The sequence below is a fragment of the Ambystoma mexicanum genome, chromosome 14 (assembly GCF_040938575.1).
Source record: "Ambystoma mexicanum isolate Mex_15411 chromosome 14, UKY_AmexF1_1, whole genome shotgun sequence".
Taxonomy (NCBI): Eukaryota; Metazoa; Chordata; class Amphibia; order Caudata; family Ambystomatidae; genus Ambystoma; species Ambystoma mexicanum.
The window spans coordinates 30,253,199-30,267,287 of NC_090940.1; the positions used below are offsets into that span (position 1 = coordinate 30,253,199).

The 14,089-nt window shown below is 49.3% G+C and overlaps 1 protein-coding gene across 1 annotated transcript in view; it reads right to left on the reverse strand.

Moving 5' to 3' along the window:
* Nucleotides 1-14,089, reverse strand: part of CFL2 (cofilin 2) — a 193,391-nt gene that overhangs the window by 39,275 nt on the left and 140,027 nt on the right. The window contains exon 3 of the mRNA XM_069638455.1: nucleotides 7,231-7,307. Coding sequence (XP_069494556.1) covers nucleotides 7,231-7,307 — 77 coding nt within the window. The remainder of the gene's footprint in view (nucleotides 1-7,230; nucleotides 7,308-14,089) is intronic.

Here is a 14,089-nt window from a genome sequence, read left to right on the forward strand (position 1 = left end):
CTAAGTCTCGCATAGCTTGCATCCGAGAGCTCTCCCTCATGGATGGCCATGGAGCTGGGACTCCTGTGTTTTTCACTTTCCCCCAGTGTGCTTTCCCTGCACGCGCCTTCTTTAAACAGCCAATCCTTGGCCCTGTCACAGATTTTATCAGTGGTGTTTGCTGGGGTTGCCTGCGAAACACTATGCGACAAATCTGGCCTCACCACTTCAAGGCCTGCTCAAGCTCAGCTCTGGGCCCTCACACAGAAACACTTGCACTAATTCTACTCGTTCCTTCCGAGGGGCGAAAAACGGTCATCACACATTTTAAGACACGATTTCTATTCCTACCACCCTCAATCATTACACACGTGCCCCCTCCTTATGCAGCCATATTCCTTTGACCTCATCTCCATCGCATCTTCCCAATTAGCTGCTTCTGACTGTGTTTTTCCTATTCCCACTTCTCCCTAGCCCTCACTCATGACCTTTTTCCTTTCTTCTTCCTTAGAACACGGTTGTGACGAATCAACTTCCGGGGCACCAGTGGTGCAGGGATGAATATCAGTTTCTAAACTATCAATCAACCCTACACCTCTAGTACATAAGAAAGTATCGGAAAATATTGGAATACAAGTGAATTATAAAGCTCCTTGTCCAATTTTGGTAACGTGGACGGAACAGCAGGCTTATCTATGCAAGGTCGTGGATCGTTTGTTAGTTGAAACACAGCGAAAATACAATTATTACCCAATGATAAAAGGTTGTATACAAATATCTGCTTTATTATTATTACAACAGACAGTTCTACCAACACTACAATATACAACCCACCCTGGAAAGGAGCGCAGAGGACAGACAGTTTCAATGAAGGAAAAGGGATGCACTCTGGATACTGACAGGTGGATAGTCGGTAAAATAATTAATCCAAATAATTAAACGATACTTCATTTCAGCACAAAGAGAGCAATGTGTCGCATAATGTCACTACCGGCCTTCGGAGGAGGATCAGGTGGACAGAACTACAACGTACCTTGTGCTTGTAGAATTTCTTGGTGCTCGACAGTGTTGAGTCGGTTTTAGGGTACTTTGCAGCTTCTGTGACAGAGTTCAATACGGAAGACAGCTGCAGGCATCAGGAGGCAGGCAGTTCGGTGTGGGAGGCTGGATAGATGGCTGCAGACTGGCCTACACAGCGGCTCAGGGTCAGGAATCGTCTCAGTGCAGATTGGTGGGTCTGAAGCACTGGTCGAGGCGTCTCAGATGGCTTTAGCGACTGCAGCGTGACAACAGTCAGTTGCACCTTCGGGGGCTTGACTGTCTCGAAAATGACCTTTCAGGCGGACGCTGGTTGATGCTTGGTGGTGCACTCCTCCTAGCTTCTTCGTTGGGCTTGTGTCGTCCTTTAAGGCAGACGTCCCAAGCTGAGGAGAGTGTTACATGCAACAGCCTTGTCCTTTCTTGGGTTCAGAGACTCTCTGGCACTTCCCAGAGAGTAGGAAGCTTGCTTGCAGAGCCTAGCAGGGCAGGCTGTGTGCTGGCTGGGTACTGGTACCGGTTCTGGAGCTGCTAGAGGGTCCTCTGGATTCAGTATCTCCCTCTGTTCCCAGGGAGATGTTTATGGGAGGGATCGTGCTTCCCTCTTTGGAAATCCTGGCCTTCCTTCACTGTCAGAAGCTGTAAGGTAGACTGTACCTTCAGCCAGAGTCCAAATGAGTCCTTGTTACTCCATGTGAAGTTTTCAGATGATATGCCCAAAGGAGGGGCTCAACCCACTTTGAAAGCCAAATGGGCCCCAGTGATTGGTGTAGGCTAAGGGTACCTTAATGAACCAATTCTGGTTCTCCACCAACAAGCTTCTCTTATGCATGAGGTCATAACTAGAGTGTTTTACAACAAGAAAGGTAAAGGGGTGAAAACATGCACGATTAAGTCCCACCCACCTTCCTGTCTTTTGTGGATCAAAGGGTCTCTCTGGTTAATTGAGCTCTCTGTGGTTCCTGATTAAAGGCAGGTATCCCTTGAAGTTGTGGCGAGAACAGACTTTCTGTCCCCATCAAATCACATACTCCTAACCTTTGAATGTGGTCCCCCTGCTGTGGTTGCCTACTGTAAACGCATGTACCAGACATGACACTTCACTGCCCTTGATACTGAGGGGCGGGAGCTGACTTCAGGTTGACACCTGGTCCTCCACCTCAGGCAACTCTGAAGTCACTGAGTCCCCTGCTACCAAAGTAGAGTCCTCAGTGGCTACTAGCCCCTCCCACAGGAGTAGGCGACTCAGAAGTCTGTGGAACTGGACTGGGGTCTACCGGCCATGTCGGTCCTTCCAACAATATACGTATAATCAACAAAATGGATCAGGGGCAGTGAGGTTGGATTGATTCAACTAGAATAAACTCTTCAAAGACCACGACGGGGTCCGTTAGAACCTGAGGGACTGATTGCCCAATACTTACAAGATCCTCCGTCAGAATAATTGGAGGTGATTGAAAACTGCAGAACTTGCGAAGACATTCTACCACCTTATATTTTGGCATAAGCAGAGCTAGAACTGCTTTGTTTGTATAGTTTGTCCTGATGATGGTCCCGAGATCTATGGGCAAGATTGATGCCTATTGGGGACCGAAACATATGTAGACACAGGCCACCAATTAATCTGGGTGGTCCGAAAGACAGGCATACTGCAAAAGAGAATGTGGGGCCAAAGTCACTTTTGTAAATGGGTGAAGAGGAAAAAGAACTACAGTGCATATTATATTGTTTATGTGTGCTAGAATATGTGGTAAATACGTGAGTGTGTGAAGTCATGAATGTGTATGGAAGGTGGTAGTGAGAGATGTGGTCAAAGTATGGTGTATACAGTTTATATGGCAGTCTTATAAAATGTGCACGTACTGTGTTGTGGAAAAGAATAAAAAAAGCGATTTTTTTGCTAAATGTTATGTTATGAAGAGTTTATTCTAGTTGAATCAATCCAACCTCACTGCCCCTGATCCATTTTGTTGATTATACCTATATTGTTTTCCTGAAGGGCTCTGGGGTCATACAGGTATCCCTTTGTTGTTTTCTTATATAGGTCCTTCCAACAAGCCATCTGGAAGCACTCTAGGCCCTAAGGCTCTGTGAGTGTTCAATCTGGTGATCTCTTTGGCCCTTAATCGGGTAGCCGAAGCGACTATCTTGGGATCAGGAAGATCATTACCCAACAGACATGGCACAGGGATGGAGTCTTTCACCACTATGCAACGCTGGGTCGTTTCACCTCACCAGCTGAACTCTACTATTGCCATGGGGCACTTACGCTTTCCGTCAAACCCACTGATGCTACAATCAGGCCCATCGATATACTGGCCTGGCTGCACTCACTGCCGGGTTACAGCAGTGAGGCTAGCCGCAGTGTCTCAGACCAAAGGAGTTTTCTGTCCATTGATAGACACATGTTCTAGAAAGAGCTGAGTATTATTGGGAACTGGGATCTCTTCTGGAGACCCGGGATATAAATAACCTATCATAACCTATCATTTCATATCATATCACAGACGCATAACAGAGCGCTTTACAGAGGTATAGGTAAAGCTCTGGGTTCCCAGTGATGACTCTGATATCTCTTGATGTTCCAGTTGTTCCTTTAATGAGTTTCCAGTACATCCTTTATGTTTCTTATGCCCAGTTCATCAGAGCTCCAGGCAAAAGTGCACCGGCATCCTCCCAGGCAGGCTACATCACTCCATCGCCCTCACTCAGAAACTCTCAACCCTAAAACACCATTCTCACCAGCAAGATTCCATGTCACTCACTCAGCATTCAACTCATTCTGCAAAGACAACATGGAAACCTAAACCACTACAGTATACAACAGAACAGACGCATAACAGAGCGCAGGTTTACAACAGTACAGACGCATAACAGAGCGCAGGTATACAACAGTACAGACGCATAACAGAGCGCAGGTATACAACAGTACAAACTATAACAGAGCGCTTCAGAGGTATACCCAGTACAGACGCATAACAGAGCGCAGGTATACAACAGTACAAACTATAACAGAGCGCTTCAGAGGTGTACACAGTACAGACGCATAACAGAGGTATACAACAGTACAGACGCATAACAGAGCACTGCTTCCTTTCTGACTCAGCGCTCCCACCTCCCCTTTCTACTCTCCAACTCTCTAGTAGTTCCACCCCTTCCTGCTGCCTACATTCCTCCTGCCCATCTATCCTCCCCTGCCTCCCTTCTGTTTTTTTGTTGGAGAGCACACGTGTTACTCTCCTTTCTCGCTGCTCGCTCCCTCTCCTCCGCCTCATTTTCCCAGTCCTCTTGCTCTCGCCCCTGATTTTGCGAGGGAAAGGGATAGGGAAAGGGCAGCCCGCAGAGTTCTGAGTTTCATTTCAGCAGCTCCTGCTCAGTCACAAGCAGGAAACTCTCGCGAGAGATGGTAGCATGGGAGGAGGAATGGGGGCTCTTTCTCGCGGCCACTCTTGCGCCGCGCAGGCCTCTACTGTTTAAGGGGTCGTGGGCGAGTACCTTTGGCGCACACAGTCGCCCCTGGCTCCCTCACTTTGGGTTCCAGAGAACACAAACCACCAAACGGGTCAAGAAAACGTGAAAGATATAAGAGCACACATCCAGAGAGGAGTGCCACATGAAGTGCAGAAAAAAAGTAAAGGAAAACGGCTCCAGAGCGCTGTGGCATTGTGAGAGCCCCAAGCCCCCCGACACCCTCCGAACAGTTTCATGAGTACTTGCTTTTGCAGTAAACCGGGGTGGTGCAGAGCGGGATACTGCACGCGAGCCAGCACTTCCATAGATGGGAGTGACCGGGCAATGCAAATATTTATAAACCAGCCCTCCGAGCTGTGGCGGGAGATGTTATGCAGTGGCGAAGGCCCAAGCGATGGGGCACTGAAACCAGCGTGTGAGCATCGGGCCGAGCTCTCTGCAGAGTTCCCACCAGCTGCAGACTCCCGCCGCGAGGAGTCTCTGGCCACAGCCGGGGCCGCACCAGGAGCTCAGTGGTCCCTAGCCACACACTACTTCAGGGTCACCACACTACCTCAGGGCCAGGCGTGCCATGCACACACTACCGCAGGGTCAGCCGTGCCATGCACACTACCTACAGCCGTGCCTTGCACACACTACCTCAGGGCCATCTGTGCTATGCACACACTACCTCAGGGCCAGCCGTGACATGCACACACTACCTCAGGGCCATCTGTGCCATGCACACACTACCTCAGGGCCAGCCGTGACATGCACACACTACCTCAGGGCCAGGCATGCCATGCACACACTACCTCAGGGTCAGCCGTGCCATGCACACACGACCTCAGGGTCAGCCGTGCTATGCACACACTACCTCGGGACTAGCCGTGCATTTCACGCGCTACTTGTAAATCTAGTTTTTTCATGTCTGTTTGGCCATACGACTGTACCTGGTATTGTCTCACCTTGTGGTGCCATGTTCTATGAATGTGCAACTTCTGTAAATGTAACCTTTGTAACTAAGCTGTAAACCTACTTGCTCTCATGCGCCCTGTTACCTCAGGGTTTGGTGCGCACAACAAATAAATAAACAAACTACCTCAGGGCCAGCCGTGCCATGAACACACTACCTCAGGGCCAGCCGTGCCTTGCACACACTACTTCAGGGTCAGCCGTGGCTTGCACACACTACCTCAGGGCCAGGCGTGCCAGGCATGCCAGGCAACACTACCTCAGGGCCAGGCTTGCCATGCACACACTACCTCAGGGCCAGGCGTGCCATGCACACACTACCTCGGGGCCAGCCGCGCCTTGCACACACTACCTCAGGGCCATCTGTGCCATGCACACACTACCTCAGGGCCATCTGTGCCATGCACACACTACCTCAGGGCCAGCCGTGCCTTGCACACACTACCTCAGGGCCAGCCGTGCCTTGCACACACTACTTCAGGGTCAGCCGTGCCTTGCACACACTACCTCGGGGCCAGCCGTGCCATGCACACACTACCTCACGGCCAGGCGTGCCAGGCAACACTACCTCATGGCCAGGCGTGCCATGCACACACTACGTCAGGGCCAGCCGTGCCTTCCGCACACTACCTCAGGACTAGCCGTGCCTTGCACACACTACCTCAGTGCCAGCCGCGCCTTGCACACACTACATCCATGTCTTGCACACACTACCTCAGGGCAAGCCGTGCCATGCACACACTAACTCAGGGCCAGCCGTGCAATGAACACACTACCTCAGGGCCAGTAGTGCCTTGCACACACTACTTCAGGGTCAGCCGTGCCTTGCACACACTACCTCAGGGCCATCTGTGCCATGCACACACTACCTCAGGGCCAGCCGTGCCTTGCACACACTACCTCAGGGCCAGCCGTGCCTTGCACACACTACTTCAGGGTCAGCCGTGCCTTGCACACACTACCTCGGGGCCAGCCGTGCCATGCACACACTACCTCACGGCCAGGCGTGCCAGGCAACACTACCTCATGGCCAGGCGTGCCATGCACACACTACCTCAGGGCCAGCCGTGCCTTCCGCACACTACCTCAGGACTAGCCGTGCCTTGCACACACTACCTCAGTGCCAGCCGCGCCTTGCACACACTACATCCGTGTCTTGCACACACTACCTCAGGGCAAGCCGTGCCATGCACACACTAACTCAGGGCCAGCCGTGCCATGCACACACTACCTCAGGGCCAGCCGTGCCATGAACGCACAGTACCCCATGGCCAGCCGTGCCATGAACACACTACCTCAGGGTCAACTGTGACTTGTTCTCCTACATGCCATGCACACACGGCTGCTGCCTGCGCCCACTGTTCACTGCACTTGAAGGAAGGGCTCCCCCTGAACAGCACTCTCCCTCTGCAAGAATCCGGCTCACCTCTTAAAGTCTGCGAGATGCTCTCTTTTAAGAGTCACTTGGTAATGCTTGCTGCCCCTTAATTAGATTCCCATCCAAGGGTATGGCAGTATAGGGTGGCAGGCAGTGGCATAGAAAAGGTGTGTGAAAGGTGCCAGGAACCCACCTGGCAGGATGTGCTGCCAGCCCTCTGCCCATAAACTGTGGAAGACATGATAGGGCATCCAAAAACATGCAGCGACTACCCCTTGAAGAGACCATTAATGCATGCAGGGGTCTGCGTTCTGCAAGTTAGGGTGTGCTTACAGGTACATGCCAAGGGCAGGGAAAGGGTTACGTCGCCCTCGGCTTCCAGGAAGGGCTCATGCCACAGAGAGACTCACCTGTGAACTTCTTCTTGATGGCGTCCTTGGAGCTGGCATATATCATCTTACTCTTCAAAGGCGCGTTGTCTGGAGCCCTGAGGTGGAAAGAACCGAATTACTCAACACGGATTGGAAGGGGCCACCCTGCACCCTAGGCTGGCGAAAGCAATGCTGCATGGTGCCCTCGCCAACAGGGAAGCGCCCATGAGCCCAGCAGAGCCCGCTCTGCTGTCTTCTGCCCCACATCAGCGCTAGTCCTGGGTGCCAGTGCTGGGAGAGCCTCTGCCTCTCTAGCCTGGCTCTCACAAGGCATGCTTCCTGCCTGCTCCTGCGAGACTCCCCCTCATCTGCGGCTTATGACGCGCAGCTAGCAGGGCTCTGCGGCCTAAGGAGCCCCAAACCGGCTCCACTACAGGCAGGGCTGGCAACTGTGGCAAGCACACACACAGCCTTTCTCCCCACCCGCAGCTCTACCCCACTCAATAAAAGGCCGGCCCACTTGACCAAGGCAGGCCTGGTGCTGCCCCAGCCCACCACTAGCAGCGTTCATGGGGCTAGTAAAAGCGCTGCGCTGTCTGCCAGTGGCACCCTGCTGTCCCAGGATGGGCCGGGGGGAGCCCTAACCCGTGCAGCCTCTGACCTACCTTGCAGTGTCCCACCCACTGCCTTTCACTCTGTGCAAGTCCTTGTGCAGGCTTGCTGTCTGCCATGCTTTCCCTGGTGACACTGGGCGTTTACATGCACGCCACTGGTGGCTCCAAGCAATTCAGGATGCCACCAACCCAAGAGCCTCTTAGCCATCACATCCTGAATGGGTACAAGGGGTCTACACTTACTAGACTCTCCCGTAAGTCCCTCCCAGGCTACTACCGCCCCCGTCCTCCCAGCTTCCCTAACAGGTCCTCTTCATGCAACAGTTCACCCAGAACCCTGCTTCCCTCATGCATGCCAAGGTGACTGGCTCTCTTGGGTGCTTTAGCCTGTGGGCCAAGCTTTGACATACCCTGGCACGCCGTGCTTTGAGCAGAGTGGGGAGAGTCTTTGCTAGTACACTAGGGGGTACCTGGACAGTTTGTGGAGTATTTTAGAAGAATATGGAGGGGGGGGGGGGTGTCTAGAACAGGACAGTAGTGGTTGCTGCAGAAGATCAAGAGACCTTTAGCGGTCGAGCTCCGAGCTGGTTCCTAAACCAGCGGAGTGTGCGGGCACGCCTGAGTAGGAGGCAGGGGCTGGTCTGCAGTCTTGGGCCTGCACCACCGAGAAGGATCCCCTCCAGAGACGTGCCTATTTCCAGGTCTTTTTTTTCTTGGTTTGCGACGGAATGTTTGTTCTGGTGTGGGGGGTGCAGCCAGCGATGGTGAGCTCAGCAGCTGCTTATACTGATTGCTTCATTGCAGGATTATACTCCATATTTTTTTCTGCATTTTTGGGGATGTTTGAGAAACGTGCACCTTGCTTCAGGAGCCCGCCTGGGGCCTGTATCACACAGTTAAGGTGCCGCGGCAAACATACATACAAGCAACAGGCGTCATAGATGTGCAGGTGCACCCAGCCAGGGGATGATCCAGAGATAGTTTGCAGGAGAGTGGCAGCAAAGAATGGGAAAGTCCCCTGGGAAGTGGGGGAGCGCAAGGTCTATTCTGAGGGAGTTACTGGAGCCGGGGTGCTCTGTGGGTGGGCAGTGTGTTTTTAAGTCAGCGCAGGTGGCGGGAGCCTCATGAAATGGTCACTGAAGAGAAGTGTCAAGGTTTGGTCTGAAGGATGCTGATTAGTGAAGTCTTGAGCGGGGAGGCCACACCAATTCCAAGGCACGTAGATTAAGATGGATGGAAAATATTACTGTGAATCCATTCCAGCACATTTTCTTAAACACAATTCCCGCCAATAAGTGAGGGGTGAGACCCCGACACTCCACCAAATAGAACTCCACCTTAATCAATACCCAATCTGCATCTATATGTGCAGTGAAATGTGTTTAAGAAATGTGATGAGCTGGGATTCGCAGCAGTGGGCTGCCATGTAATGGGTGTATCCAGTTAGAATGACTCGTTTCGGGGGGCTTCTCTGTCCGATGCCTGGAGATGTCCAGCTTGGCCAGGGCTTGCCTTCAGTTGAAGCTGGACCTCCCTTACATGTCGGGTTTTCTGGAAACATAAAGGGGCCATATATATATATATATATATATATATATATATATATATATATATATATATATATATATATATCAATGTCCGCAGTGTCCTAGTTATTTAAGTCACCTCAGGGTATAGGAAGGGTCGGTGTGGCATCCCAAGTGGGTATCTACTGATTTAAAGAAACCAAGAGTGTGTATTTCTGAAGTGTATTTTTGTTTGCTCCCTTCTAAAGAAGGCTTATTCAACTGACTGTTAAATAAATAAATAATTATTTAATCATGAAACCGTGAGTGTGTTATTTGGATACTTGTCACTGTGAATCTCTGTGTAGTAACCCTACAGCTCACATTGACCCCTCTTGAGATGAGCCTGGCTGCTCAGACACTCTACCAACTTGTGTAGTACAGGCCTATACCAAAGGTTGGGTCACATATTGCCAAGAGGACAAGGCTGGTGCAGTCTCCCATAGGGTACTGCCCCCAATCTTGCCTTACAGGAGGGTCCACACAGAGCAAATGAGGGGAGAATATGTGCCATAAGGGAAGCCCAAGCATCCTTCCAACCCAAAACAATGGAGGGCCTACACTGGAGACAACAATGACACCTTAACTTCAAGAACAATGGTGACCTTTGGGCTTCATCGAGCAGAAACCCTATGCTGGGTTGCAAGTCTCTAGTTAACCAGTGTTGAAGAAGGCCTATAAAACGAGTCATTCACGGTAGTGACTACTGTACTCGTGCACGCTCTCTTCCCAGCAATAAGTACTTTTATCAGCGTGAATAGCAGAGGGGACTGTGGAGGGACATATGGAGGCAAGGGGACTATGGATGAAGAAGTGAGTAACATTCAGGTACTCATGAATCCTGTTCACTTTACTCCGCACTTATGCCAGATGGCAGAGCGCTCTACACAATAAGGACGACGGTGCACAAACAGTACTGTTGCTAAGCAGAATTGCTCTGGAGAACCTACTGACCCAAAAAGGGGTGTTGGTTCTTAGGCTTTATGCAAGCAAGCAGCGGGTTCAAGGTGCGCCATGTTCATGAGGAGTAGTATGCGCGACTTCCTTGCAAATAACATCTAAAGGAACATTGTGATGAGATGTCGCCCTAGCCAGATGTGGTGACGGCCCTTGGGAGACCTGGGCTGGGTGGCTGTGGTTCTGACAGGCTGTGACCGGGACCAGAGGACCTGCAGGCAGAGTCTACCACTGCATTCAATACTACTTCTCATCATTATGAGTGTTTGTGCATAGTGAAACACATGTGCTGGTTCAGCAGCACTACTAACCAATTAGTGGGCGGCATGCAAAACAAAAACACAATGCCCTGGCGCCCACAGAAGAAACAAAACACTGGTCTTAGCATGAGCCGTTCCAGCAAGCAAGGACATACAGTTCATAAGATAAAATGGTGTGTATTCTCAGGGAAGGAAACTACTTAAAAGTATTAGCATTGCATATTTGGCTCTTTTTAAAACGGTGCCATGTTCAAATCTAATGAGCACTTACAGTCTCAAATGTAGTCATAATACAAACATAGGCTTGCTGAACAATGCACATTATCAAAACCTAGAAATACATACATAATCTTGTTATCAAAAGCAAATATTCCAAGATGGACGACCAGGTACGTTCCTATTGTACTTTTTCGAATTAAGGGGAAGGGACCATTTAGCACCAATGAAGGTTCCTGGCTTATTTACATAAAATCAAAGAGTATTGTGGGACCATAAGAATGACCACACATCTTTGTATTTAACAGATACCGCTAGGATAAACAAGGTTGAAGTGCTTGAATTACTGGGTACATAATGCACACTGGGTTTGGGGCACAACACTCACCCTGACATATAGTGCTTATAACCACAATCCATTAAGACTAATTTAGAGAACTTCAAAATGTGGGCGTGCAGAAAGAAACGGCTGCAACATGACCTCCTGCTTCTCATTTCCAAAACCAACATTGACATAGGGCCCAATTGGGTCAGAATGTTAGAAGAGGAGGGACTGAGGGGGGAAGCTGGGACTCCAGGCAAGAATGGTTGCGTGCATTCCCAGTCCTAAATGTATAGCCACCCTGAGAGAATTATATGTAGAGAAAGATAAAGACTATCCAGCTTTCAGATAACTCACAACCATTGCAGGCCAGATTATTTACACCGTTTTTTTAGTGGTTCTGCATTAATGTACTTCAGGAACTAAAAAGCTGCTCTGTGCTTGCACCGATGAACTTAAGAGTGGCAGCGCCTATGCTGGATCCAGGGCCTGCTAGCGAGGCCAAACATCCAATGATCGAGGACCTGATCAACACCTGGTTACAAAATGGCCATTACCTAGACTCACTAAAACATGTTTTAGTTACACAGTGTCTGAAAAAGCCACAATTGGATGACGTTGGGTTATCTATGAAGAGCTTGGAGGAACGGCAGACTCCTGCGCTATTGCTTTATCTGCTTGAGTGATTAGTTGAGTCCTGCAGCCTGGCACAAGGTTTGCTCGGGAAAAAGCTGCAAAGTTCCCAATGGTAGAATATATGCTAGTGGGTGGGCAAACCTTGTTGGTAATGGCGCTGGATTATGTTAACATCCTGGGTAGGGTTAATTTTTTGAAGAAGATCAGGGCACCTTGTTATAGTTCACAATTTGATTTTTTATTGTTGATTTCTGTGACCGTTATCCTAGCTAAGGGCATGTGAGAAGAGCCAACACGTGTTTCGACCAAAGTCTTTGTCAAGGCACTAGTATATTATCTATGAAGAGATCCAACTCCAGCGAGCAGTTCCATTGAAGAAATGCATACAGGTAGAACCAGTGAAGAAGCACTTAGAAAGGCCCAACTTCCTGTATGGCATAGCGCTGGCTTCCAGCTGGAGCAACACGCCGAGCCGGCACATGTCGCATCCGTGCATTGCCAGCCAACAGTGACTTCTTTGTAGGGCCCCCTGTGATGCTTTTCTATCATGGGTCATCGCGTGGTGGTCGTGGATGGGGCTATCAGGGCAGCCTTGGAGCTCATCATCCTTTCCAAGGGTGTCCTGAACATCAAGCACGTAGATGTCCTCTCCTGGAGGCCCAATGTCTACTTGGTGTGGTCCTTTTCCTCCCCCTCTTTCACATTTCTGTGCCCACAGCCTAAGTATCGTGCATCACAATCTGGGTTTGCAGGTGTAGACAGATGCAGCTTTGCACGACTGTTTGGTGCACATATGTGCATGCAATCAGGGTGACTGGCCCGCCCTTGATGGCTGAAATACTAAGGCATGTTACTGTTGGCAGGATGCGTATCCCATAATACTAAGGTATGTAGGATGCGTGTCCCATAATACCAAGGCATGTTACTGTTGGCAGGATGCGTATCCCATAATACTAAGGTATGTAGGATGCGTGTCCCATAATACCAAGGTATGTTACTGTTTGCAGGATATGTGTCCCATAATATTAAGGTATGTAGGATGCGTGTCCCACAATACTAAGGTATGTTACTGTTTGCAGGATGTGTGTCCCATAATACTAAGGTATGTAGGATGTGTGTCCCATAATACTAAGGTATGTTACTGTTTGCAGGATACGTGACCATAATACTAAGGTATGTAGGATGCGTGTCCCCTAATACTAAGGCATGTAGGATGCGTGTCCCATAATACTAAGGTGTGTTACTGTTTGCAGGATACTAAGGTATGTAGGATGCGTGTCCCATAATACTAAGGTATGTAGGATGCGTGTCCCATAATACTAAGGTATGTAGGATGCGTGTCCCATAATACTAAAGGTATGTAGGATGCGTGTCCCATAATACTAAGGTATGTAGGATGCGTGTCCCATAATACTAAGGTATGTAGGATGCATGTCCGATAATACTAAGGTATGTTACTGTTTGCAGGATGCGTTTCCCATAATACTAAAGTATGTAGGATGCGTGTCCCATAATACTAAGGTGTGTTACTGTTTGCAGGATGCGTTTCCCATAATACTAAGGTATGTAGGATGCGTGTCCCATAATACTAAGGTATGTAGGATGCGTGTCCCATAATACTAAGGTGTGTTACTGTTTGCAGGATGCGTTTCCCATAATACTAAGGTATGTAGGATGCGTGTCCCATAATACTAAGGTATGTAGGATGAGTGTGCCGTAATACTAAGGTATGTGACTGTTTGCAGGATGCGTGTCCCATAATACTAAGGTATGTAGGATGAGTGTGCCATAATACTAAGGTGTGTTACTGTTTGCAGGATTTGTTTCCCATAATACTAAGGTATGTAGGATGCGTGTCCCATAATACTAAGGTATGTAGGATGCATGTCCCATAATACTAAGGTGTGTTACTGTTTTCAGGATGCGTGTCCCATAATACTAAGGTATGTAGAATGCGTGTCCCATAATACTAAGGTGTGTTACTGTTTTCAGGATGCGTGTCCCATAATACTAAGGTATGTAGAATGTGTGTCCCACAATACTAAGGTATGTTACTGTTTGCAGGATGCGTGTCCCATAATACTAAGGTATGTTACTGTTTGCAGGATGCGTGTCCCATAATACTAAGGTGTGTTACTGTTTTCAGGATGCGTGTCCCATAATACTAAGGTATGTAGAATGCGTGTCCCACAATACTAAGGTATGTTACTGTTTGCAGGATGCGTTTCCCATAATATTAAGGTATGTAGGATGCGTGTCCCATAATACTAAGGTATGTTACTGTTTGCATGATGCGTTTCCCATAATACGAAGGTATGTAGGATGCGT